Consider the following 23,775-nt stretch of genomic DNA (forward strand, 5'->3'; position numbering starts at 1 on the left):
TTTATGCTATTTTTATGCTATTTTTTCATGGTATGCATGATATATTGTCGGTTTATTTGTGATTTTGGAGCGGCTTCAGGGCTAGATTAGCTGACATCAGGGGTGGAACAAGACAAAAAAATTAGGGGGGCAAGTTATAAATTAGAGGGGGCTAAGAAAATATTTCATTTATTTTTATTAAAATTACAAATATTTACAAGGAAGAGGCATTTCTTTGCAAGGGCCGGGGCTCCTGCCAGCCTCCCCTCCTTGCGCCACTAGCTGGCATGTTAGGTTCTTAATGAGAGACAAAGGTTTTTGGTATATTGGTTATATGTTGCAAGTTCATATGTGATTTTGGAGTTGCTTTGAGGCTACGAGAATGTTTGGGAATGCAAACTATATTTTTAAAAAAATTAATTTTTTTAAATTAATTTTTTTATATGATTTGGATTATTTTGATGTGCTGATCTCAAAAAAATTTAAAAAAATAAAAAAATATATATTTTTTAATATATTTCGACACGAAAAATATTTTAAAAAACGAATATATATAACCACATTTTCAAATAAACTCTCAACTGTTAGCTTGACTTGGATTGCTAAGTTGTTTATTGTCGTGCGTGGTTGGTGGATGGTCATTTTTCTAATTTATTCAATATAAAAGGGTTAGTAATTAGATACAAACCTTATTTACGATGCCCGATTGCATGGTTTTTCTTGTGCAGCTCTAAAAGTAATCCTTTACATACAAGACCACTTTAAGGCTCAACCAGCTGATGTTATCCTGGCAATTGGCCACCCGTGCACCCTATCCTCATGACCTAGTCACCTTCCTAGCCATGCACGAATCCGTTTCTGGTCTTGAGGCTCTTCCCTCACCTCGCCTCTTCTCTACTCACTGTCCTTACACTCTGTTGCCAAACTCCATGATCAGCGCTTCTGGCTGCCGTTTCGTTTATGTTTGCCGTGATCCAAGAGGTGCTGTTGTTTCAACATGGCATTTTGTGAACAGATCAACTATATATTGCCAGAACCACAACCTCTGGAAGATGTGTTCGAGATTTTTTGTCAAGGAGGTTCAGCGCATGGAACGTACCCTTTTGGGACCAGATGTTGCCTGAGAAAATTGATACTGTTTCTTAAATATGAGGATCTGAAGAGGGATCCCTCAGTTCACAGCAAGAGGTTAGCTGGATTTTTAGGTCAACCCTTCACACAGGATGAAGAAAGTGATGGTGGTGGTGCTCGGAATAATGAAGCTGTGCATTTTCGAGAATTTAAGCAATTTGGAGATCAACAAGAGTAGTTCCCCACAATTTTCTTTCAAGAACTCTGACTTCTTTACGAATGGAAAGACTGGTGATTGGGGAAATTATTTCACAGCAGAGATGGCAGCAGCTTTAGATCATGAAATAAAGGAAGAGCTGCGGATTTATATAATTTTGGTTTGTTTTGTGTTTTAAAAATGTTTTTTAAAAAATTTATTTTATTTTATTTTTTTTCTTTAAATTAATATGTTTTTGATGTTTTTAAATCATGTTAATGCACTGATATAAAAAAATAATTTTTAAAAAAATTATTATTTTAATACATTTTCAAGTGAAAAGTATTTGGAAAAGCAATTGCAATCATATTTCTAAACAGGCATAGACATGAAATTGTTGCTGGAGTTGAAGGGTATGTGTAAGATGACGACAATCTTTCTTTCTGTTTTTGTTGGGAGTGCTAAAAATCATCTCAACTTAATAATTTAAGTTTAAGTTATTAGGTGATTTCTCATGATATAATTTATATTATTATTTAATATACCTCTTCAAGTGAAAACCTTTTGATCTTAAAATTTACACAAGCTCATACTATCTTGTACTTAATTTTTATTAAATAAATAAAGATAATGAGATTCGAACTCGTGACCGCTTGATCATCAAGGTTCTGATATCATGTCAAATAACCAATTCAACCAAAAAACTTAAACTATTAGGTGAAATCTCAAGATATGATTTATATTATTTTCTAACAAAAATATAATAAATTTATTAATTTGTAATGCTTTTTTAAATACTCACTTTCCTATTGAATAAAAAAAAATTAAAAAAAAAATCAATAAACATTTAGCTTAATTGCATGCATCCACACCTGTTTTTTCTTAAGAAATCTCATGTTAAAATAAATATTATTAACTTGTTTAATGGGTAAATTTAAGATTCAGTTCACCAACAATTAATTTAAACATGATTAAAGTTAACTTAAAAATTCAACTCATTATCTAATTAAAACCCATTATTTTTTTAATTAATTTTTAGATTAACTCACCAAATTGTAATATATACTTTGTTTTCAATCCATCTAGATTGAATTGAATTAACTATAATTAAAATCTTTGTTTTATAATAAAATAAAATAAAAGTTGTGTGTGCTTATGTCACTTCCAATACATCAAAAGTAAAAAAGAAAAATGAATCATTATCGTTGTGTTTAGGCTATAGTTCTTCCAAACAAGATATTCGCATCTTTGAAAAAAATGCTAAAAAGATAGGTAGAGTGTTTTCAACCGCAAAACCGACGTCTAACTCTCCACCGGTGAAATTCATTCATATAGAGCGGAATCATGGATGTACCCGTAATTTAAAAAATAAATTAATTTTTTTATATTTTAAATTTTTTTAATGTGTTAATTTTAAAAATATTTTTTTAAATAAAAAAAATTATTTTAATAAAAAAATATTTTTTAAAAAATCAATACTTTTTAATAATCTGGAACACCTCCTTGAATAATTGTTGCATCCAAAATTTTAAAGATTTTACAGGTATATGTTAAGAATATTATAGTAAAAAAGGAAAGAAATAATCATATAATATATAATATAATGATTTTATATGTTTTGAATTATGTTCATAAATGAAGAAAAATAATATTATAGTCAGAATCAATGTAATTTTAGAGAATTCTTAAATATTTCAAGGGCACCCAGCATCAATCCACACAAACTCAAGACGATCATAAAAAAAAAAAACTAAATACATATTTACAAGAATATAATATTAATTCTAATAAATAGAGGATGATTCATAATTATAATTGTACGATAATTTTTTTTTTCTAGACAAAACAATACTAATCTCATAAAATTTCCATTATTAAATGCAATTTTTTAATATAAATTAACATTTGAATTCATGAAACGTCTTCATACAAATTTACAATCTTTATCACCATCTTTAGTGTGGCTTGGGATGGTGGACAAACGGCGCTTCTAATTTTTTTTTATTTTTGTGTATTTTGATTATTTGGATATATTAATATTAAAAATAAATTTTTAAAAATAAAATATTATTTTAAATAAAAAATACTTTAAAAAATAACCATATATTCTTAAAAAAACTCTTAAAAACCTTCAAGACTTTTGATGTGAAGTAATAAATAATTTCCGATGTGAATCAAGGAGAAGAATTACATTGTTCTTAAAGCACTCCCTAGAGTTTCATGATATTTTTTCTTAATTCTTGTAAAAAAGAAAAAAAAATTGAATGTCTAACTTCATTTTATTGCCAAACTGAAAAATAAAAAACAAAAGTATTATTATTATTATTATTATTATTGTTATTTTGGCAAGAAAATCAAATGGCATGTTAAGCCTTACCTGTTGTCGAATTTTGCCTTTTTAAAATAAAATAAAATAAAATAAAATTCTGGATACCAACGAATTTCACAAAATAGATGCCATTGCCATGTCACGCAGTGGACATCTACTGTATGTCAGTGAAAGTCTAGTCTTATGGACACGACCGCTCTGACACAGATTTTGATTGACCAATCCCTCCTCTTAACACATAACACAAACGACACACAAACACCATCTCTTTCATATCCCTCCTCTCCCCTCCTCCCTTCCCATCGCATCTTCTTCTCTCTCTCATGGTGATCGCTGCAGCAGCTATTGCTTCTTCGCTTTCACTCGGTAATTACCATGACCTTCTTTTCATGCTTTTGTTTCTTCTTTTTGTTTGTTAATTAGGGTGCGCTGCATGCATTCTCCCCCCCCCTTCCAATTGATTTCAAGAATTGAACCCGACCCAAAAGAGAACGACTCTTTTCTTGAAAACCCATTTTGTGTTTTGGAGAAAGGCTCTGTTTTGATGCCTCTTTGCTTAGTCCACTGCAAATCAGAAGAATGTATTAATAAGGCAACATTAATTTTAAGGTGGGCTTCATTTATTGTTCACTCATTTTAATGATATTAAATAGTTTGGAGGAATTAATGAATCAACATGGTGAATCTTCTGTGAATTATTCAATGAGATTAAATAGTTTGGAGGGATTAATGAAGCAACACGGTGAATCTTTTCAATTATGATCAGTGATAATTCAGTGTCGTGCATGAAATAATATGAAGACATTAGGAAAGGCACTTCAGTTTTTGATACCCCTTTTCTATAAAGACTTTTATTTGAAGGGTATCAGCTTGCTATTAATTTGTTTTCTCGCTGAGAATGCAAGAAATGAATGTGAATGAATTCAATTCTTTCTTTTCCCTTTTCTTCTAAAATTCTGGTTGCAGTACAAATACATTTTATGCATTGGTTGGGATGGGTTGATGGGGAATTAGCTTTCTGGAACCTGAAAAAAGAGAGAAAGAAATAAGTAATAAATTTCATTAATCTACTTTTGTCATTGACTGAGGATTTTGCTTTTTAATTCTTCCTTTTCAGCATCTCTGGTCATCGAATTTGCTCCTCTTAAACTCCATGGTTTTTTCATTCAAGGTGTTTTTCTTGATGTTTATGTATACTGTTTTCAGGTTCTTCCCATTGTCAACTATGCCAGGCAGATGCCTTTTGCTGCTCAACATCACACAGGGGCACAAATAGCTGGAACAAATCTCGTATTGACAGTTGCAGACCTTGTGACCTTTCCAGCATAAGGTGAATATATTCATTTTTGATAAAGATACGCAGCACAGGAAGTTGGAAATCATCAAAGCATGAGATTGATTTAGGTCTTTCATTTTTTTTTCTTCCTTTTTTTTAAAAAAAAATTAGCTACATGTTTGAATATTTTTTAGTTTTTCATGCAATTCCAAGGCATTGATACTCCTTCAATCCTGTCTCTTGTTATTAGCTGTTTTTTTCTGGAATATTTTATAAAGATAGTATTTTTTATGATAAATTTCAGGTACAGAAATCCATTTTTTGGATCAACACAGTTCCAATGGTCATCTGTGGGCCGTAATCTTTGCCTTCAGAAAGTTTCAGTTGCTGCAGATTACTCTGATTCGGTTCCTGATTCATCTAATTACACAAGTCATCGAGGTTATCATCCACTAGAAGAAGTGAAACTTAGCAAAAGGACTCGTGAAACACAGCTCACCTCTGCTGAAATAGCAAGGACAACTGTTGAGGTGGGTGCTTGGATAGTTTTATGGAAGCATAGAATTAAAATTTCAGTGTCATAGGTCTACTTGCTGTAAATGCCATGATTTTTTCTCTGTGTAAGAATTCATAGTTGTGCCTTTCATTTTGTTTTAGGCTAATACTAGTGCTTTGCTGGTTTTTCCTGGATCCGTACATTGTGAACCACATGGACAAATTTCATGGGCCGAATTTCAGTATATCATTGATGACTATGGAGGTATACTCTAGCTGTAATGTGCATGAATAATCATACGTAAAACATCAACTTGGTTGATTTGACCTAATCCTCCTTTTCTATTATGAATTTCTTCTCAGACATATTCTTTGAGATTTTTGACGATAGCAATATCTTACAAGATCGAGGAGCTAGCAACCCTGTGGTGAGGTCACACTTATTTATGTTTCATTGGATGAATCCAGAATATGTTTAAGGGGCAAGAGTGAAATATTCTTTTTATGCCCCCTGCCAAAACACAAAAAAAAGTCCCTGTTGATAACTGAACCAAAAAGGCAAAAACATTGTAGCACAATGGTGAACAAGTTGAATAAGAGCGCAAAATTTGGGAGAATTTTCGTGTACACTCAACGTTTAGAAGTCCAACAAGCCAAGAAGCTCTTCAATAAGATGTCATTTGAACCCTAGCATGTAAATTTAGGGTGACCAGGAAAAAGAAGACTACTAGAACTAGAGAAGCAATGTTGAGAGGTGGAGATTTTTGCATGTGAACAGGGAACTATAGAAGTGTATTCCTCTATAATATTTTTAGTTTCTTTGGAATAAGTGCAAGAAAAAAGATTCAAGGGTTATTCCTTGTTATCCTATTTATCAGATTATTGGACACTTGTGGAATACAGTGAAAGCTTTTGGATGACTGAAGTGATGCTGTTACACACTTGCTATGCAGTTGGTGTTATCTGTGAATGCTTAGTCCCCTTTGGAGCCTTTTTTACTGGATATCTTCTACTTATATACGTAACCCTAAAAAGATGATTTTGTTACTAGTTAAAAGGTAATAAATGATGGAAAAATGATTAGCTATAAAATAAATTTGTTGATTCTGCCTAGATATTTATTACTGTAAATTACAAACTCTCAAAGTTTTGCTCTGGTTACTTGCCGCATATTTATTTTTCAAAATAGCAGTAGAAAAACAACTGCCCTGTAATGAAATTGTTATTTTATCTTAAAGATTTAACCTGTATTCCTTGCACAATAAAAATTTGTTCAAACAGCAGAATATCATTGGCTAAAAAAAAGAAACACAGCCCTTTAAACCCCCCTAATATGTAGGTGTAGAACCTGTCAGTCAGCTAACAGAAGGCCTGCAACATGATCAGGATGCAATTATAGGGTGTGAAGCATATGTTTTTAAACATAAAGGGTGGAATATGTAATCCCTTAAAGATGTTTTTTCTTTTCTTTTTGTAAGTTACCTTAATAATCTGTGTCCTCTTTTCTGTTGCTTGAGTTGCATGAATTTGAATTTCTTCTTAAAGCATTCATGAATTCTTTTCAGAATGTTTTGATTGGGATGGATATTCCAATGTACGAGAATAAAAAGGTAGTCAATGAATACAATATTTTCAATGTTGGCAGTGAAGATGATATACCATTTGACGAGGATTACTTTGAGGTTAGTAATCACTGCTTCTCATTTCTGGGTTGAATCTTGCACATCCTTATGAGTTATTCTGCAAACTGAAGTTACATGAAAATCAAATAGGTAATGGATTCGGAAGACTCTGAAGTTCCAGTTGATTGGGGAATGCCAGATACTTCCAGCATGGTTCATCCAATTTATTTTGCCAAGTGCATGACAAAGGTGATTACAACTTGGTTTCCTAGTTAATATAGCGAATTACTGACTTGGATGGAAATCTTCATAATTCATAACTGTTCTTGGAAATCTTAATAAAGATTGTTGACAGGCAATCATTATTAATGTTTTTTCAGTCTTCTTTCAATTTAAGATATTTGGCGTTGAACTGTTTTTATTAGTAATTGTTCTACATGGTCATTGCTTAAGACATGGTGCCATACCACCATGGCAGTGGCCTGGGACTGGCTAAATTTGTATGGTTCGGAGAACAATCATTTGGTTATTACACCCATTTCACGTGGCATGCAGATTTTGTATCACTGCTTCTTTTTTTCTTTTCCTAAAAATTGAAATTGCAAATCAAATTAGTAAATTGGATCCTTGGTTGTTGTCTTACATATCTGACTTTTTTAGATGAAAGTATCCGTAAATTTTTTGTTATTCCTTTTTACAGTTGCTACAAATATTATAGAAGATTTCTTAAAAAGAAAAACTATTCTAAAATTTCAATTCATGCCTGTATTTTTTTATTTATATTCACCCCACAGATAATTAAACTCCAAAATTAATAAAACCAATTCAGCAAATTAAATTGGACCCTAGTTATTTTCTTACAAGGGACCTTGGTTATTTTCTTGTGTTATCTTTGATGATTTTAGAAAGAATAATTTATATCTTTTAACAAACTTTATTGACATGAAAAAAGACTCATTAATTTAAAGGCATCATAAAATATTTATTCATGTTTATATCTTTAAAATAAAAAGGTCATAAATGTGTAATGGATAAAACATAATCCATTACCATTTTGATCCTATCCATACCCATCCATTTGCCACGTCTATTGTTAAATACTCCTTTTGTGGTTTAGTGCATCTTGTAACTATATATAGCTTGTAACTATGGTCTATACATTCTTATAGGACAATGATTTTAGGAAATTGTGGCACTTTTTCAAAACCTTTCTATATTATCTATCATGTGCCCAGCTTTGCACAACGAAAAACCTAAGATACAAAGAACAAATAACGGTTGATCTAACTCATTGGAAAACAAATTGTGATTCCAACAAAGACTAATACTTAAGTGAAAAGGTTCTATAAACTAAACCAAACCTTTGATCAAGTTAGAGATTTTAATACACAAAAAAGTAAAGAAATCAAGTATTTGAGGATACTAAGAGAAATTTTCCCCATAAATCTCTCGAAAGAAAACATATGTGAAGAAAACATGGAAGCAATGAAAATAATAATAGAGAAGGCATCTAAAAGTTCTTTTTGTGCCACAAATTAGGTCAGGAGTGAATTGATTGAGTTAGGTGCATGATAAATGATATAGATTGATTTTAGAAGGGTGGTAGTGCCGCAAAAGGGTAGTAGGAAATTAGACCTACTCTTTTATTTTATTTTTTTTACTGTTTTAATTTACTGAATGCTTGCATCCTCACAGGCAATCAACATGGAATACTATAGAAAAATGGACCATCCATCAAATGGTGTTTCTATTGTGGGTTGTCTGAGACCAGCTTTTTCTGATGAAGAATTATACTTAAGAACGTCATTTCACTGTGAGGATAGTGATGGCTATAATTCAGACCGGAAAGGTATCTTGTGGTTATACTTACCTTGCTAAACCATCTAATGTAACTTCTAAAGTTTGCTTATTGATTTTTGTTTTGTTAGGAATCCTTATAGGATTTCTAGTTGTCAAGTGACTAGCATTTGACTTTTAATAATATTAGTCAATTAGGATAAGAATTAATTTATTTTTTTAACAATTAGGATTGAGAACATTTAACTAGTGCAGATCAGCTATTAGGAGGATTTTTACCAGACAACTTATTTCATCAATCAATTACAGAAGTTGGAGGTTTTCATCAAACCTAAATCTCATTCCCTTATTCCAACTTCAATTCTACTCATGCTTAAGCTATGTTTCTATTTTTTATGCTGTTTTTACTGTTCTTCATTCCTACTCTTCAAGTAATGGACCTACCTTGAGTTAATACACACTGGTGGAGTGGGGCTGGTGGGGATACTAAAATCAGATGGATAATTTAAGGAACAAAATAATTGTATTGTGTAGCTGCACCAAGCTGATTTTTGGAATGGAATGCTTCCCAGCCAACACTCTTCATTGATGGTTCTCATGTAACTTTTCACCAATTAAAAATATGAACTGTATTTATTCAATCAAGGGCAGCTCTAGATATTAGTGTAAACCTGAGCATTCAAGAACATCCTTTTCAGTTGGTGCCATCTCTCATTTACATTAGAACATACCTGTGATGTTGTTGTGCAATTATTCCGTCACACATATATCTTTTTTGCCTCTGTAGACACAGAAATTTTGAGCTTTAACTCCAAAAGTGATGTAAGCAGCTCTGGTTCAACTCTCCATTGCTTGGAAATCATGAGAATAGAGCTATTTTCATTGTATGGATCTCAGGTACATACGTATAACCATATTTGTAGAGCATAAATCATAACCTGCATGACATTTTATGTTTTCGTGTGGGTGGTTGGAAGCCCAGCTCACAGGGTTAGTGGGAATAGATTTTACTTTGAAACATAATTAAGACACATGTGAACAAAAAACAAAACATATGATTGCTTTTTTAATTAAGGCATCTGTTTTGGAATGATAGATTATTTCACCCATTACTAAATTCTATTTGGAGGGAAAGCATTTTATAATTTTTTTATGCAGTGGTTTCCACACTCAACAATTCAACGTTGTTCTATTACAACAGTGCATTTCTTTGGATATTGCAGTCTGCAGTTAGTTTACAAGATTTTCAAGAAGCAGAGCCTGATGTCCTTGCACACTCGACTCCAGCAATTTTAGAGCACTTTAGTGAAAAGGGAAGTAGATGCAATATTGCTCTTAAAGCTCTTTGCAAGAAGAAGGGTCTTCATGTTGAGGTAAATAAATGCTTTCGAGTGCTATCCCTCTATATTTCTGGTTTCTTGTATCAGATATTGTGCAAGCTGTATGCAGCGTGTTTATTTGCTATGATCTGTAGAACACATTTCTTGTTCACTTGGATGTGTTGAAATTGTGTCATAGGCACTTACTAACAAACCTCTGATAAAAAAGATAACAACTCAAAGGTAAGTAGCATTATTTTAGTTCTCTTTTGGTTGTCAACACTTCTCTAACCCCTTCACTTGAAAAAGAAAACCTTGCACTATTTAAACAGAAAAATAATTACAGCTTTCCACATTAAACATCAAATGAAGGACTTAAAACATCTTTATAAAGTCGCTTAACTTGAAACCTTTCATGAAAAATCAATAAATGGATGGTCATGGAGAAGAAAATTCCAAACCAAGGTGGCTTGTTGATATTCAGAAAATCAAAATTATTGGTTACAGGATCAGCTTCAGATCTAAGAGGACCCGCTACTGATTTTCTTTCTCTCAATAAAGTCAGCATCTTTTGCTCTTCAATTTCTTATTGACTTGAGCCCAAAACTTTATTTTGTTCTGTTTCTCTCCTTCTTGAAACTCTTTCAGTAAAGTATCCTGGATGACTATGATAACAGGTTCTTGATTGTTAAATCTGTTTTCAACAACAATTTGGAGCAAAACAGTTCTTTGTTCAACCATTCAACTTATTGTTGAAATCTTGAATTTGCTTCCTTATATTCACATTCTTCTGTACACGCATCAACATTTTGTGGCAGAACAAAAGTTCCTTGTCAAACTGAACAAGATTGAATATGATCTAACCATTTATCACATCATCGTCAAGTTTGCAAGTAAGCTTCATCATTTGATCTTCAGGAATCTCATTAAACTCACAATGGGTTTCAAGTTTTGACAACCACTTACAAAATGTTTTGTCAAGTAACTTGCAGTAAGAAAATTCTTGAAAACCAAGAATGCATTTATGAATAGATTGTCTATGAGAAATATTCTGACCGCAAAAAATATTGTTGTAACAATTCAATAATAGGACTCTTGAACGATTCATCTCCTCCTTATCCCCAGTTTTGCAAAATTCTTTGAGCTCCATGTTATGCCTTAAATCACTTGCAAATCTTATTCTATTGCTTCCTGAGATAGAACAAAAGCAAAACACAATCTAATATGCAATTGAGCCTGTAAGAGAGGCAAAATTTATCAAACAATAAGCTCCCAAAGAGAAGCTATAAATTTATTAGTGGAAATTAACTCGTTTTGCCTTTTGTTTTCATTTATAAGCTATGAAAACCTAATTGGAATGAAAGTGGATGTCAAAATATACATCTTGCCTGTGCACTATTCAATCAGGTCTTGTTTGGTAGTAAACCATATCAGGCTTGCTGAAAAAAACCACACCAGTCTATCAAATCATTGTGATGAAAATTAGAAATAGGAATTTGATTGGAGTCTCATTTGCAACATTCGTGTATCTCTGTTTAAGACACTTCTGCAGCGTTTATGAGAAACTTCTGTCTGCATTCCTGCTTAAGATCAGTTATTTATAGTTGGTCAGTTATTTACTGTCCGCATCCCTTTGATCTTATACAGAGAGCTAATTTGGTTGGGGTTGATAGCCTTGGCATGGATGTTAGAATTTTCTCTGGGGTGGAAGCACGAACTCATCGGTTTCCCTTCAAAGTCCGGGTAAGTAATCTAAGGCACAGTTGAGATGTGTAGAATAGAAAATGACTTGTACAGGTTGTGTCAGGTAATAGATTTTCTGATGTGAAAGCCTATCTGAATGTACAGTTGTAACTGTTCAAATTGTCTGGTTCCTACCAAAGTTGAAACAGTGTCAAATATGCTGAATAAGTTCTTTTGCATCGTGCATTGGTAAAAATCAGTAGTGTTATTTGCTTAAATTTTCGCTGGAAATCTAATTTTACCTTTGGTAATTTATGCGCATGTTTAATGCATGTTCATCTCTTTTGAAATTGGTCCCTAAAGTACAACACTTCTTTTGAAATATTGCATAGTAGTTGCTTCGCATTCCAAAAATGTCCCTCGGCATTAGCCATATTATTTGTCTTTAAAAATTTCACATCACTTCATACGTTTTGTGAGTTGTCCATCACTCTCCTCTTGACCTTTTCAAAAGTATTTTGCAAATCTTTCTTTGAAGTGCCTTTCTTCTAGCTAGATGCATATTTGTGTTTTGGGTACCAATCAAGTGCCATATAGCTCTAATTTTTCTTTAAACATCATTCTCGCTATTGTTTTTTGCTGGAATGTGCCTCATTCATTTTTCAACAACATCATTTGCTGGAATTTCCAAGCCTGGGTCAGAAGCTTTTGTTTCATTCCTTTATTCACTGCTGTGGGAAACTATGGATGTTTCTCCCAAAACTTGACCTTTGAGCACATCTGTAGAATTCATTACAGTGGCACATTCTTCTGCCCTCTGATGTAAGGTTGTTTACTCCACATGTGAGTTTTTTTATATGAGAGGCACTGGAAATGTTACTCGTTGGTGAGTTGAACGTTTCATGTACTATAAGGGCAATGTGTGCTTGCATTCATGTGCATCTCTTGCCACCTTTTTACTTGTGCCGGAAAACCAGTACCGATCACATGTACAAGCTAGGAAGATTTAAGTTTTTCTGGTCCTTTGGAAGTTAATAGAGGCGTTCATTGTTGATGACACGGATTGATGAATGTCTTGACACTGTATCCAGGACCAAAGTTTGCCCGTCTGTTGATATTTTTTGTCTATATAATTTGCAGGCTACCTGTAAAACTGCTGCACAAAAGCAGATTCATCAGCTGTTGTTCCCCAGGGCTCGTCGAAAAAAGTTTAAAACTCACGAAGATGAGCTTGGGGACTCCTCATACTTCTAACCTTGACGAGGGAACAAGAGATTTATTTTTATAATAAAGTCCAGGCTAGGTGGTTCGCTTTTCGTCCGTTTGTTTTTTAAATCTGCTGGAGATTTGTCAGCTATAGGTCGTTGTACTGACATATTTGTACATTATTTCAATAAAGGACCAGATGGGGCCACTCTGTTCATCCAATCTTATTGACATGATAAAATTTCTTTATGCTGTGCACCCCAATCCAGCATTCTTTAAGTTTTCAAGCTCGACGAACAACTCAAGGGTGGGAACGAGGGAGTGGTGGCGAAAATCTTTGGTTGTGCACTTACGTTGTTTAAGCTTAGCCACACATGCTGGTGAGACTAGGAAGCAAATCTAGAGAAATTGGTATGCTTCTCTTGGTTTTTTTTAGCCATTCAAGTTCAATATCCTGTGCAGTTGCCCCACAAAAATAGGGAAAAAGTTTTCTGACATAAACCACTTGTCAAGTTGGTGAAACAAATCCCAAAACATTCTAAACCTTAAGAGAGGTTAAAAATATACTTTAGATTATGACTGATGATATGAGTAAGGCAACAACGTGTAATACAACGTAAAAAGTAACGAAAATAAGAACTGCAATTATGCATAAAAAATTACTTCCAAGCTGCAAATTGGTGGATTATTGACCCCCCCTCCTTTTCTGCTAACCATTACCCCCAACTTTGCAGACACCTATAGTTTGTTGGAGCAGCAGTGAGACGTGCGCTCTTTCTAACCCCTGAAAACAGATCCTGCATTGCGATTTTTAGCTCCTGAGACTTTTCCCATGAGCTTGTTTTTCAAGTTTTTTCTGCATCTAGTGCCTTATTATGATTTCTTCCTCCACACATCTTTTCCCACATTCTTGCTCTCAATGTCTTGCTCATCTGCAATGCTGGTGCTAGCAAGATCATGCTTACTACTATCCCTGGTTTTTGAGCTCCCAGGGATAGTTTTTTGACCACGGTTTCCAGAACAAGCCTCCTCGTCGAAATGTTTACTTCTTTCTGCATCTTCATCGCCAGCATCAGCATGGTGTTGATCCTCTTCCTTGTCACCCCTGCATAAACAACATAAGAGTTGGGCACATGTGAAATGGTTTGCTCACAGAAGAGATAAAACGACCTATCATCATGTTACCAAGGGATGAGATGGAGACCACATGACAAGAATGGTGATATTCATTTTTCATTCCCGTACACCAGGGTGAAATTTCAGAGATATCAGACATTTTTCACCTGCATGCCAGCGAGCCATTTTCCAAAACTGAGTTGTTCGTGAAAAAGTAGTGATTTAGGAAGCATAGGGCTTCCATACTAACACACTTTTTATCACATTATGTAAAGAATAGCAGCATTCATAGATATAGACAGTGAACAGAGACCATCCTGCAATCATAGATTGTGACACTATTAAACTTTCATGAAAACTAATTCTTTTAATTTAAACTTATATTTAAAATAAATTGGGTCCCATCATTACACAATTTTTACGCATCTACCAAACATCCTTAACCTTTACCCTTCAATCACTTTTTTAAAACCCTTGACACTTCACCTCTTAAAATTTAACCTCCAATTTTTAACCATGAACTAAACACAAGCTAAGAAAATGCCAAAGAAATAAAAAGAAAAATAGAAAAGAAAAGAAAAGAAAAGAAACAAAAAACCTGGAAAATCTAACCTCCAATTCAAGTGAATACGTGTTAGCCTATCCGCAAAGCATGAGGAATATTGCAGATAAGTATCTTCATAGAAAAGTAACTTACAATGATGGACCAGGGGAGCTAAAATAAATGGAGCATCCTTAACATGACAGAATTGGGAATAGCCTAACCACTCAAACACCATCAAGGTCCGTTTCATGTAGCCTTAACTAAGCAAAGCTAGTGTACAGACCTAACATGGCTAAATAGTACCCTTTTTTGAACCTTGTATCAAAAGTCTGTCAGACCTACTTCATCCAAAATATTTTCCACAATCTAACCTCTGTAACCCTAACAGGGTTGAGCTTTGTAAGGACATGCAGTTCATTCAAACTAGAACTTCACTCATTTGCTAGTTAGTGCTCCTGATGAAGGAGCTGAGGTAAACATCAAAGCCAGAGATTTCTGCTTTTCTTATTAATTTATCATATGAAATGGAGAGAAATATTCAAAGCAAAATCCAAAAAGTTGCATACCCAGAATAAACGATCAACCCAACAGCAACGGCAGCAAAGGCCACAAAGTACATCCAATCAACCTGGATCAATATTCCCATCAGTGAGAAAATTCCCTGTGTGAACATTTGAACTTGCATAATACTAGAATTCTCACATTCATACTATGTTATTAGTTAACAAACCTTCTCATGATAAGCAAAGATGCGAATCACAACAGCCCACATGTCTGATGTCAGCAAAGACAAGTTGAGCATCGTGGAACCACTAATCTGTAAATAGTGGGAGTTAGAATATTTAGGTGAGCATATGCACACACTAATATAAACCATCCATGAGGTCAGTCTAAATAACTCTTGCCCTCTAGCATTGAATAAAACTCTGATAATCACTGAATTTCACATTTGTCCAAAAGTTACCGTTGCAAGTATTAAAAAGTTACAATTATGACAAATTATAAGATGGTACCCTTACTGGGCTGGTGAAAAACAAGTAAGAAAAAAAAAATACAAATCCTCTGAAGTTAAGACATAGGATGAAGGTGATGGCAGCTTGATAGTCTAGAATAAAATTTTAATGTCAAAATCAGTTAAGAAGTACAGGCTTGAGCAATAACTGAAGCACAACTGATGCATATGGATTAGCTCCTTTCATGTTAGCACCAAACCATCACAGATTACATAAATTGAAATGTAGGCATTCCTCACACATTCATGTCCTATTTAATGGTTGGCTTGGCACCATCTCACAAAACATCAAATTTGTGCTAAAAATCAATGGATGATAAAGTAACAAATGAAAAGCACCATTAATTTAGAAAGTGATTAATGACTAATAAAGGAGCGAAACCAAAATTAACCATTGGTAGTGTATATGAGGGATAAAAACAGATTTCAATAAATATAATCGGTGTTTTAGATGCTAAGACGATTTTAATCTAATGCATGTAAGCTACAGATTTTGAAAAAGATTTTCACTTCAGAGAGGTAGCTCACAATCATTCATCACCCTTCAAACTACAATTTCAAGTTCTTGAATTCAAAGGCAGCCCACATTCTTACAAAGTTTTAGTTAGTTCTATGGTAACTCATATCCATACCTTAAGCAAGATCGGGACTAAAGAGTAGAACAGAAACATTGCCACTGAAAATCCAAAAAACGGAAGAGCCTGAAACCAATAACATAAAGCAAACATGAAAAGTTAAACTCTAACCATGAATAATCCTCAACACTTCTATATGTATTAAATTTAAAGACAAATCAATTCTCTAACAATGTCAGACCAATTGATAACATTGAATATTTAAAATCCCACATTCATTTTCATATCTTTCTTTCGAATGTTTTTCGTCTGAGCCATTATATGTATGTATTTGAATTGATTTTGGTTAGGAATCATCTTACACCAGAAGCAAATTACAAAGACAACCCCTATACAGAACCATTAAACATCAGATGTCAAGCTATCATTCTATTGTGATTGCTGAGTCATGTCAACAGGAATAAAAGGAAAAACAAGTGTAAGATACATATGCTTTGGAAGAAGAGGATGGACAAGAAACATACTGCCCCAGCTGACCAGTGAATGGATTTAACTTCGTTGCGCTCCAGAATACTTCTGTAGATATCACTAAGGGCTACAATTGCCAAAAGCAATTAAACACTTTACCAACATTGAACAGCACAATCAAGTTAGCCATAGTGATCACGAGTTTTGGATATCATGAAGTTTTAAAGTCGATCGTAGACAATTTACACAGAATAAATTAAAGGAACTCGTCAGTAGAAAGGCTGATGTTCCTCATAGCCATCAACCTTAGCCATTAAGTTAAGGATACATTTGAATGGCACTGATTATGGCACCAAAAAAGCCCAGAAGCGACATGAGCTCAACTCTATCAGCATTTTTTACAAGAAACTCCTGCATAACAGAAGGAAATAAATGAAGATAAACCTTTTCTATTAACTGTGACAAGTATAACAATTTATATCCTTAACACTTGTATTGCTTTAAGCCCCCATTGTCTTGAAATGATGAATAAAAACTAAGACTTTAAACTATTTTTAAGAGAAAAATTATTTACAATTCATAAATAAGAAATCTTCTAACCGATATCTGGAAAATCAACTTCAGACCTAAATCACTCCCCAAAAAAATAAAATAAAATAAAAATTCAGACCTAAACCTCAAATGAAAAAAGCCAAGCACCATGTTTCTTTGTGTTTTCCTTTTCCTTTTTGTTTTTGGTTGCCTTTTTTATATGAAAAAGTTATGCAGCACATATTAATAGGAGGGTGACAAATTTTTAACCTGCCTCCAAGGCCAAACTGAAAACCTAAACTTAAACTATCAATTTATACATGCTATAATTAGCTAAACAAAAAGTCAGTAACACTTCTTTGAAAAAGTAAGATCATGAGAGAACAACTACCAAACGGAAGCAGCATGGAGGATCAGAGAACAAGCACTGATTTTCACCTAGACAAAATTATGGCACGCAATTTGGCTTACCTCACTGACATTACTGATAGCATACAGCGTTGCCCCAGCAATAACAAGAGCATCTCCTTTACGAGGGTTGCTCCCACCTACAAGAAAGAAGCCCACTTGTTAAGAGATTATCATTCAATTCTATGAGACAAAACTGTAATGGAAATGGTTACGAAATGTTATACACAACAACAATGCTACAGTTGCATCTCAAATATGAGAGTTTAAGTACATTCAGTATCTCCAAAAAGGAGAATCAAGGCATACAAGGTAAATTGATAATACCTTAGAAAATGTTGGCTTATAGCTGTAGGGAATACTGTTTTCAATATCTTTCCGTGCTCAATATATCAATGGCCACATCAAAGAAGGAACCACAGATTCATGAACAAGAACGAAAGCACAAATGTATATAGTAAAACTATTCTCCTATCTAGCACATTCATTTAGAGAGTGAAATGAGAGAAAAATCAAACAACCCTTGCCTACCTTACAAGTGAGTGAAACTATCAAAACATGAACATAACATGCTATCCTATGAAATTGGAAAATATTCCATCCAAAAGCTACATTATGATTTAACTTAACGTCATGGAACAGGCATCGGTCAAACACTAAAGAAAAATTAATTAAAGAGATAGGGCAAAGTTACCTGATCGATCACTAGTGTGAACATCTGAAAAAACAACCATAACAAGGCCTGCAACACAAACAACTACTCCAGCTATTTTCTTCAATCTGTACTTTGTGCTCAAGAAAAACCATGTAAGAACCATAACAGAAGGGATTGACCAACAGTCCAGCAGCATGACACTTGTGATTGATGTGTATTGATAGGCCTTCACCACTGCCCATGAATGAAGATGAGATCAATTATCATAAGCATGAGTCACTTTAACAATCACAATTCACTATTTATACTTCACTAATGAAAGGCCTAAGTGGCATTTCTTTTGAAAATATAAAATGCAAGTGCCAGCGAGGTCACTGACATCAAGGTAGAATAACTTGTTCCCATTATCAATTCTTCTACAAATTGTTTAAAACATGTAGCAGAACAGATACATCAGCAGCAGATGCAACTCCATACTGCTGCAAACTCGTGAGAAGTAACCCGCTTCATGATTTACACTACCACAAGGTGCAAAATATCTATTTGAAGTACTTTACTCTCGTTTATATTATCACAACTAGATACTAATCAGAGAGCATGCACAGGCTTCGGTGAAAGTTCACCAGTACCAAATTGATTATTTGCTTTATAATGAAGAGATATGCAATTTCCTAGTACATCTTCAGGATTCTTTAATCTCGTAGATACTAAAAATACAGGATCAGTAAAAGAAAATAATTACAATCAAATGAAAAATATATCGTACAAATGTTTAGCTAAAAATTCAACAGTAGAGCAGAAAATAAATAACCTATATACCCAGTCAGTAGCACCAGTAGAGTAAAGACTCACCAAGAAAATTGGCTTCTACATCGACCAATGAAAGAATAGCATAGTAGTACCATTTTGCCTGCACAAATTCCAAAAGGAGATCCAAAAACATCAACATCTAATATTAAAATTGCAGTCAAGAAAGATGAAAACAAAGAAAAGACCATTCAACAAAAAAAGAAATTTGAGCAAAAAATTCTTCGCTATCAACTCAAATTGGTTTATATTGCAGCAGCATCACTAATCTACCCCGAGTAATTATTTCATCAGGAACTCTCCTAGCACCTCAAAAAAAGACCAAGTGGAATTTCCTTCAATTTTTTATGTCCCTAACTTCTTACACCCATCCACTGCATCCCTGCAGCTTAAATACGAACATCCAATGAAGGCATTAATTCTAATCAATCACTTCCCAGCCCTCATGAAAGCTCCAATGATAGAAGTAAACTCAGCAAATGAGTTCAGTAGCACTTAAATTATATACTAAACTAATTACATCTACTAAATAATGAAAAAAAAAGAAAAAAGTAAGAAGATGAAGCAAAGAAATTCACCTTAAGTGCTTGCTTCCGATAAAGCATAATACTTCCATAAACAATGGCCAAGAAGACGTAGTTTAGAAAGGACTGAGAAGTTGGTGCATTAATTCCTGAATTAGAACCAAGTTAGAATACTACAGTATAACGAAAAACACCAACAAAGTTGTGATTTTGCATTCTAACTTAATATTTCCTTCACAAGACAACCATCATCATCTAAACAAACAGCTATGACAACGCAGGGGGCGAAGAAGGAAACGAGTTCTGAGCAAGCAAAAGACATAAAAATTAAATGCTTGAGAAATATGAAAACTGGAGCTGCACCTCTTCTAGCAAGTTCAGAGGATGAAAATCCAGTAGAAGTAATGAGGAGAGAGAGAAACTGTCCCAAACCAAGGGCCACCAATGTTTTCCTCGTCCAAAACTCCTTAAATCTCAACATGTTCTCACTCTTGCCAATCTTCTGTTAACACAAACGCAAAACAATCTACAAGGAATTTCCAAGAACCAGCTAGGTGGTTCAAGAAGTAAAAAAAAACCAACTCTTTTCTGTTCAAAGGGATTGAATTAGCAAAAGAACAAGAACCCTCTTCAGTTTTGATCTTTTTTATGATGGAAAGGCCAAAGAATACAATGTTTCGTGGTTGGTGATAGTGATGATGGTGGTGAAAGAATTTGAGTGGGTGACTTGACAGTGGAAGTGATAAAAGAGAGGTTGTTTTGACAAATTGAATTTGCTCCAACAAAAAGAGAATCAAGATCAACCAACGGCTGTTTGGAGTTCCCGGGTTCTGTGCGGAACTTGACTCCAGCCGTTGAATTTTGGGAGAGAGAGAGAGAGGGAAACAAAGAGGTTCGGCGATTTTGATGGCTCAACTTTCTTCCCTGAATAAGTGGTATTGTTTTTTGCTTCGACTTTACCTCATAGATCACGTACAAGAGCTTTTTTGAATTTTTAAATCAATTGAATAATTATAAATTATTTATCCAAAAAGATTAAAATTCGGGGTTTTCAATTGATATAATTATGCATCGTATTTCAAGTTTTGAACTTTTGATCAATGGTGTTTTGGCACCTGATTTTCTTAAAATTATGGTTATTTTATTTTGTATGATTTGATTTGAATGAATTTAAAATAATATTTTTTAAAATTAAAATGATATTTTTTTAAAAAATCAAACATTTCTTATCTTAAGAAGATAATTGATTGGAATGAATCAACTACTGTTTTATTTAATTTAAAAATCAAATTAATTTAAATTTTGGATTATCAAGTCATTAGATTTATCTATTTGGATTAGAGGTGAGTAAAAAAATTAAAAAATTAATTAAACCGAAAAAAAATAATTGAAAAAATAGAACAGTAAAAAAAAATCGATTAAATTGATTAAAATTTTAAAAAAACCAACCACTTCGGTTTCGGTTTTATATGTCTAAAAAAAAAAAAAAACCGAACCGAATTAAACCCAAACAAAGAAAAAAAACCTAGTTAAAACTAAGCCAAACCAAAAAAACTGAGCCAAAATAGTTTTTGTTTTAAAAAACTAAACCAAACCGAAACCATTCAGTTTGAACGGTTTCAATTCAATTTTGATTTTTTTAAAATAAAAATTCAGTTTGAATATTTTTTTTAATAAAAATCAAAGCAAACAAAAAATAATCACCCTAATTTGAATTTAAAAAATATTATCAATGTTTTCAAAAACTAATCACTAAAAAAAAATACAATGATGAGTAATGTCATTCTCGCTCTTTTGTAAATTGCCAAACATCTTACTAATTTATTCTTAAAAGTATAGGAAAATATTTTAATATTTTTGTGATTTAATTAGCAAAAATGACGTATTAGAATAATATTGACTTTTCCATTATTAACCTGGACGTCGATTAGAAGGCTTAGAGGGACTCATTCATTCATTTATTTTGAGACATTAAACATCCACCTCTCACCCCTTCATGCATCCACATAAAGAGTTGACTTTATTATCTCGTTTTAAATTTTTTTTTATATATATATATAGAAGAATGTTGTATCTCCAACAATAATTATTAGCTAGCAGGACAGAGCAGCTATTAAAACCATAAAAAAGAATTCTTGTTTTTGTGTTTTAAATTTTTTTTTTAAAAAAAATTAAATTTTTATTTTATTTTTTTACTTCAAATTAATTTTATAATATTTTCAAGTTGTTTTTATACAATGATATCAAAAATAAATTTTAAAAATAAAAAAAATACATTATTTTATTATATTTTAAAATAACAAAATATTTTAAAATGCTACTATTACTCTAACAAAGTCTAACCATGACTACTTGTAAGTTTAAGGCTTTCATCACCACTAGATGAGAGGGTAGTGGAAATGTTTAATTTTACTTGTTCTTGGAGAAACTTTAGCTTATTGAGTGAAGTATATTTATAAAACTCAATCCGTCTTACAATATTGTTTGAGATTTTAGTTATTAATTTGGTAGGTCAATTTTGATCTAAATCAATCTAAATTGACTTTATTTTAAGATTTTTTTTTATAAATAAAATAATATTATTTTAAAATTTATTTTACTTGAATTTTAATTGTATCAATAAGGTTGTGAATGTTAATTTTTATATAGTTTGACATGAAACCCACTAGATTGATCACCGAATCAGAGAATATTAGTAATAATTAACTCGTAAAAAAACAATTTTTCGTAAATAAACTAATGTATGCATGAGCAGAGGCGGGAGTCCCACATAAGAGTAGACAAAAAGGGTACAAGCCACCACTTTATTTTTTAACAATAATAATAATTAAAAAAAAAGGGCCAAAAGCTTCATGATAATCTATTTGACCGATGATTCTGCTTGCCTTGGCTATAGAGTTCGCCAAAAGGAAAATGCAAAGCAAAAGGGACAGAAAGCTTCTTTTTTCCTTGCTAAGCAAAATTGACTACTTTCACACCTTTCCATCCTCTCGAAGCCTAACTTGTCAAAAAGGGATAAAGTTAGAGCTAAGAGGAAGTTTTATACGTGACAAAGTACATATAATTTAATTAATAAAAAATTAAGAGGTATTAGTGATTTATTGTAGCATGTAAGAACTTCCATTGTGAATGAGTTTTTTTTTTCATTTTAATCCCTTATTTTTTTTTTATTTGGTTATTTAACATTGTGTCAATATTAGGTTAGAGTTAGTTTGAGAATTGAGTTTCATAACTTTTCTCGTTTTGCCTTCTATCAGGTTATTATATTCGCATGATCCGGTTTATAGGGCTTGACTCCCTTACCTGGGGTTTATTGGTGTTTTTCTTATCCTTTTGCTAATTATTATTTTTTTTAATTTTATCATCCTATATTTGAATTTGAAAATTAGATATCATAATTTTTTTTTATTTTTTTTTTATAAAATTATTCTGACCTCACAACCTAGTCACGGCTTTGGCATGCTAAATCAAGTTAACTTGGATCACTTCTTTTTTTAAAAAAAGTTTGTTGTTCAATATTAGGTTGTTTAAGAATTGAGCTTCAAAGTTTTTTTTTTTTTTTTTTAAATATTCTTTTTATGCAAGTCATCATGATCATTTTTTATTTTTTAATTTGGTCCATGTAGTTGTATTTATTTGTTTATATATATATGAAGCCATTTTATCTTGTCCATGACCTAAATTGCAAAAAAAATTATTCTTTGTTTTATGTAATTTTATTTTTTGGCTTGAACCAAGATCACCCATCTAGTAATTATTAAATTACATGATATTTTTAAAATTAATAAATTTATTTTTATAACTTGTATTTTTGAAAAATCATATTTAATTGTGTTATCCACAATATGTTTTTTAAAAAATAGCATTCAAATAATTTTTATTTATTCTTCCCCTTTCTTTTAGTTTGGAAGTGAGTTTATTTAAAAGGAAAACTTTAATGATGAATCTATTGGTCTTAAAAAAAATCCAAAGAAATTATTGGTTATTTATTATTTTTCATAGAATTTTCCATGTAAAAACTAGAATGAGTCCCATTTGGATTGACTCATAGAATATTAAATCCCGCATCCTCTTCTAAGAGTCTTGAGTTCGAACCACTTATTTGTAATAAAAAAAAATACTAATTTTGTTTTTCAAATAGGATTAAATGATACTTAATTGT

The 23,775-nt window shown here is 32.5% G+C and overlaps 3 protein-coding genes across 5 annotated transcripts; 2 read left to right on the forward strand and 1 right to left on the reverse strand.

Annotated features, from left to right (window-relative positions):
- Nucleotides 1-821: 821 nt before the first annotated feature.
- On the forward strand, nt 822-1,288 carry LOC140955310 (cytosolic sulfotransferase 17-like). The gene is made up of 2 exons (XM_073407712.1): nt 822-1,058; nt 1,142-1,288. The coding sequence occupies exons 1-2, from the start codon at nt 822-824 to the stop codon at nt 1,286-1,288; spliced, it is 384 nt and encodes a 127-aa protein (XP_073263813.1).
- A 2,486-nt stretch (nt 1,289-3,774) lies between these two features.
- On the forward strand, nt 3,775-13,195 carry LOC118042670 (uncharacterized protein At3g49140). 3 transcript variants are annotated; one of them, XM_035050378.2, is made up of 12 exons: nt 3,775-3,941; nt 4,782-4,905; nt 5,156-5,381; nt 5,590-5,611; nt 5,710-5,774; nt 6,912-7,028; nt 7,119-7,217; nt 8,664-8,817; nt 9,553-9,662; nt 9,989-10,138; nt 11,732-11,827; nt 12,908-13,195. In XM_035050378.2, exons 1-12 carry the CDS (start codon nt 3,899-3,901, stop codon nt 13,019-13,021), a joined length of 1,320 nt encoding a protein of 439 aa, XP_034906269.1. In that variant the 5' UTR covers nt 3,775-3,898; the 3' UTR covers nt 13,022-13,195. The 3 variants fall into 3 exon arrangements, with proteins under 3 accessions (XP_034906269.1, XP_034906268.1, XP_034906270.1); XM_035050377.2 differs by having other exon boundaries at nt 3,776-3,941; nt 5,509-5,611; XM_035050379.2 differs by lacking the exons at nt 5,590-5,611; nt 5,710-5,774 and having other exon boundaries at nt 3,776-3,941.
- Nucleotides 13,196-13,524: 329 nt separating this feature from the next.
- LOC118042672 (uncharacterized) lies at nt 13,525-20,564 on the reverse strand. The gene is made up of 11 exons (XM_035050383.2): nt 19,977-20,564; nt 19,668-19,762; nt 19,135-19,192; nt 18,322-18,516; nt 17,691-17,767; nt 17,017-17,099; nt 16,745-16,796; nt 16,278-16,346; nt 15,364-15,450; nt 15,200-15,261; nt 13,525-14,078 (listed from the first exon to the last, which is right to left on the reverse strand). The coding sequence occupies exons 1-11, from the start codon at nt 20,092-20,094 to the stop codon at nt 13,847-13,849; spliced, it is 1,128 nt and encodes a 375-aa protein (XP_034906274.1). The 5' UTR covers nt 20,095-20,564; the 3' UTR covers nt 13,525-13,846.
- Nucleotides 20,565-23,775: the final 3,211 nt, after the last annotated feature.

Source organism: Populus alba, chromosome 2 (genome assembly GCF_005239225.2).
Source record: "Populus alba chromosome 2, ASM523922v2, whole genome shotgun sequence".
NCBI classification, from domain to species: domain Eukaryota; kingdom Viridiplantae; phylum Streptophyta; class Magnoliopsida; order Malpighiales; family Salicaceae; genus Populus; species Populus alba.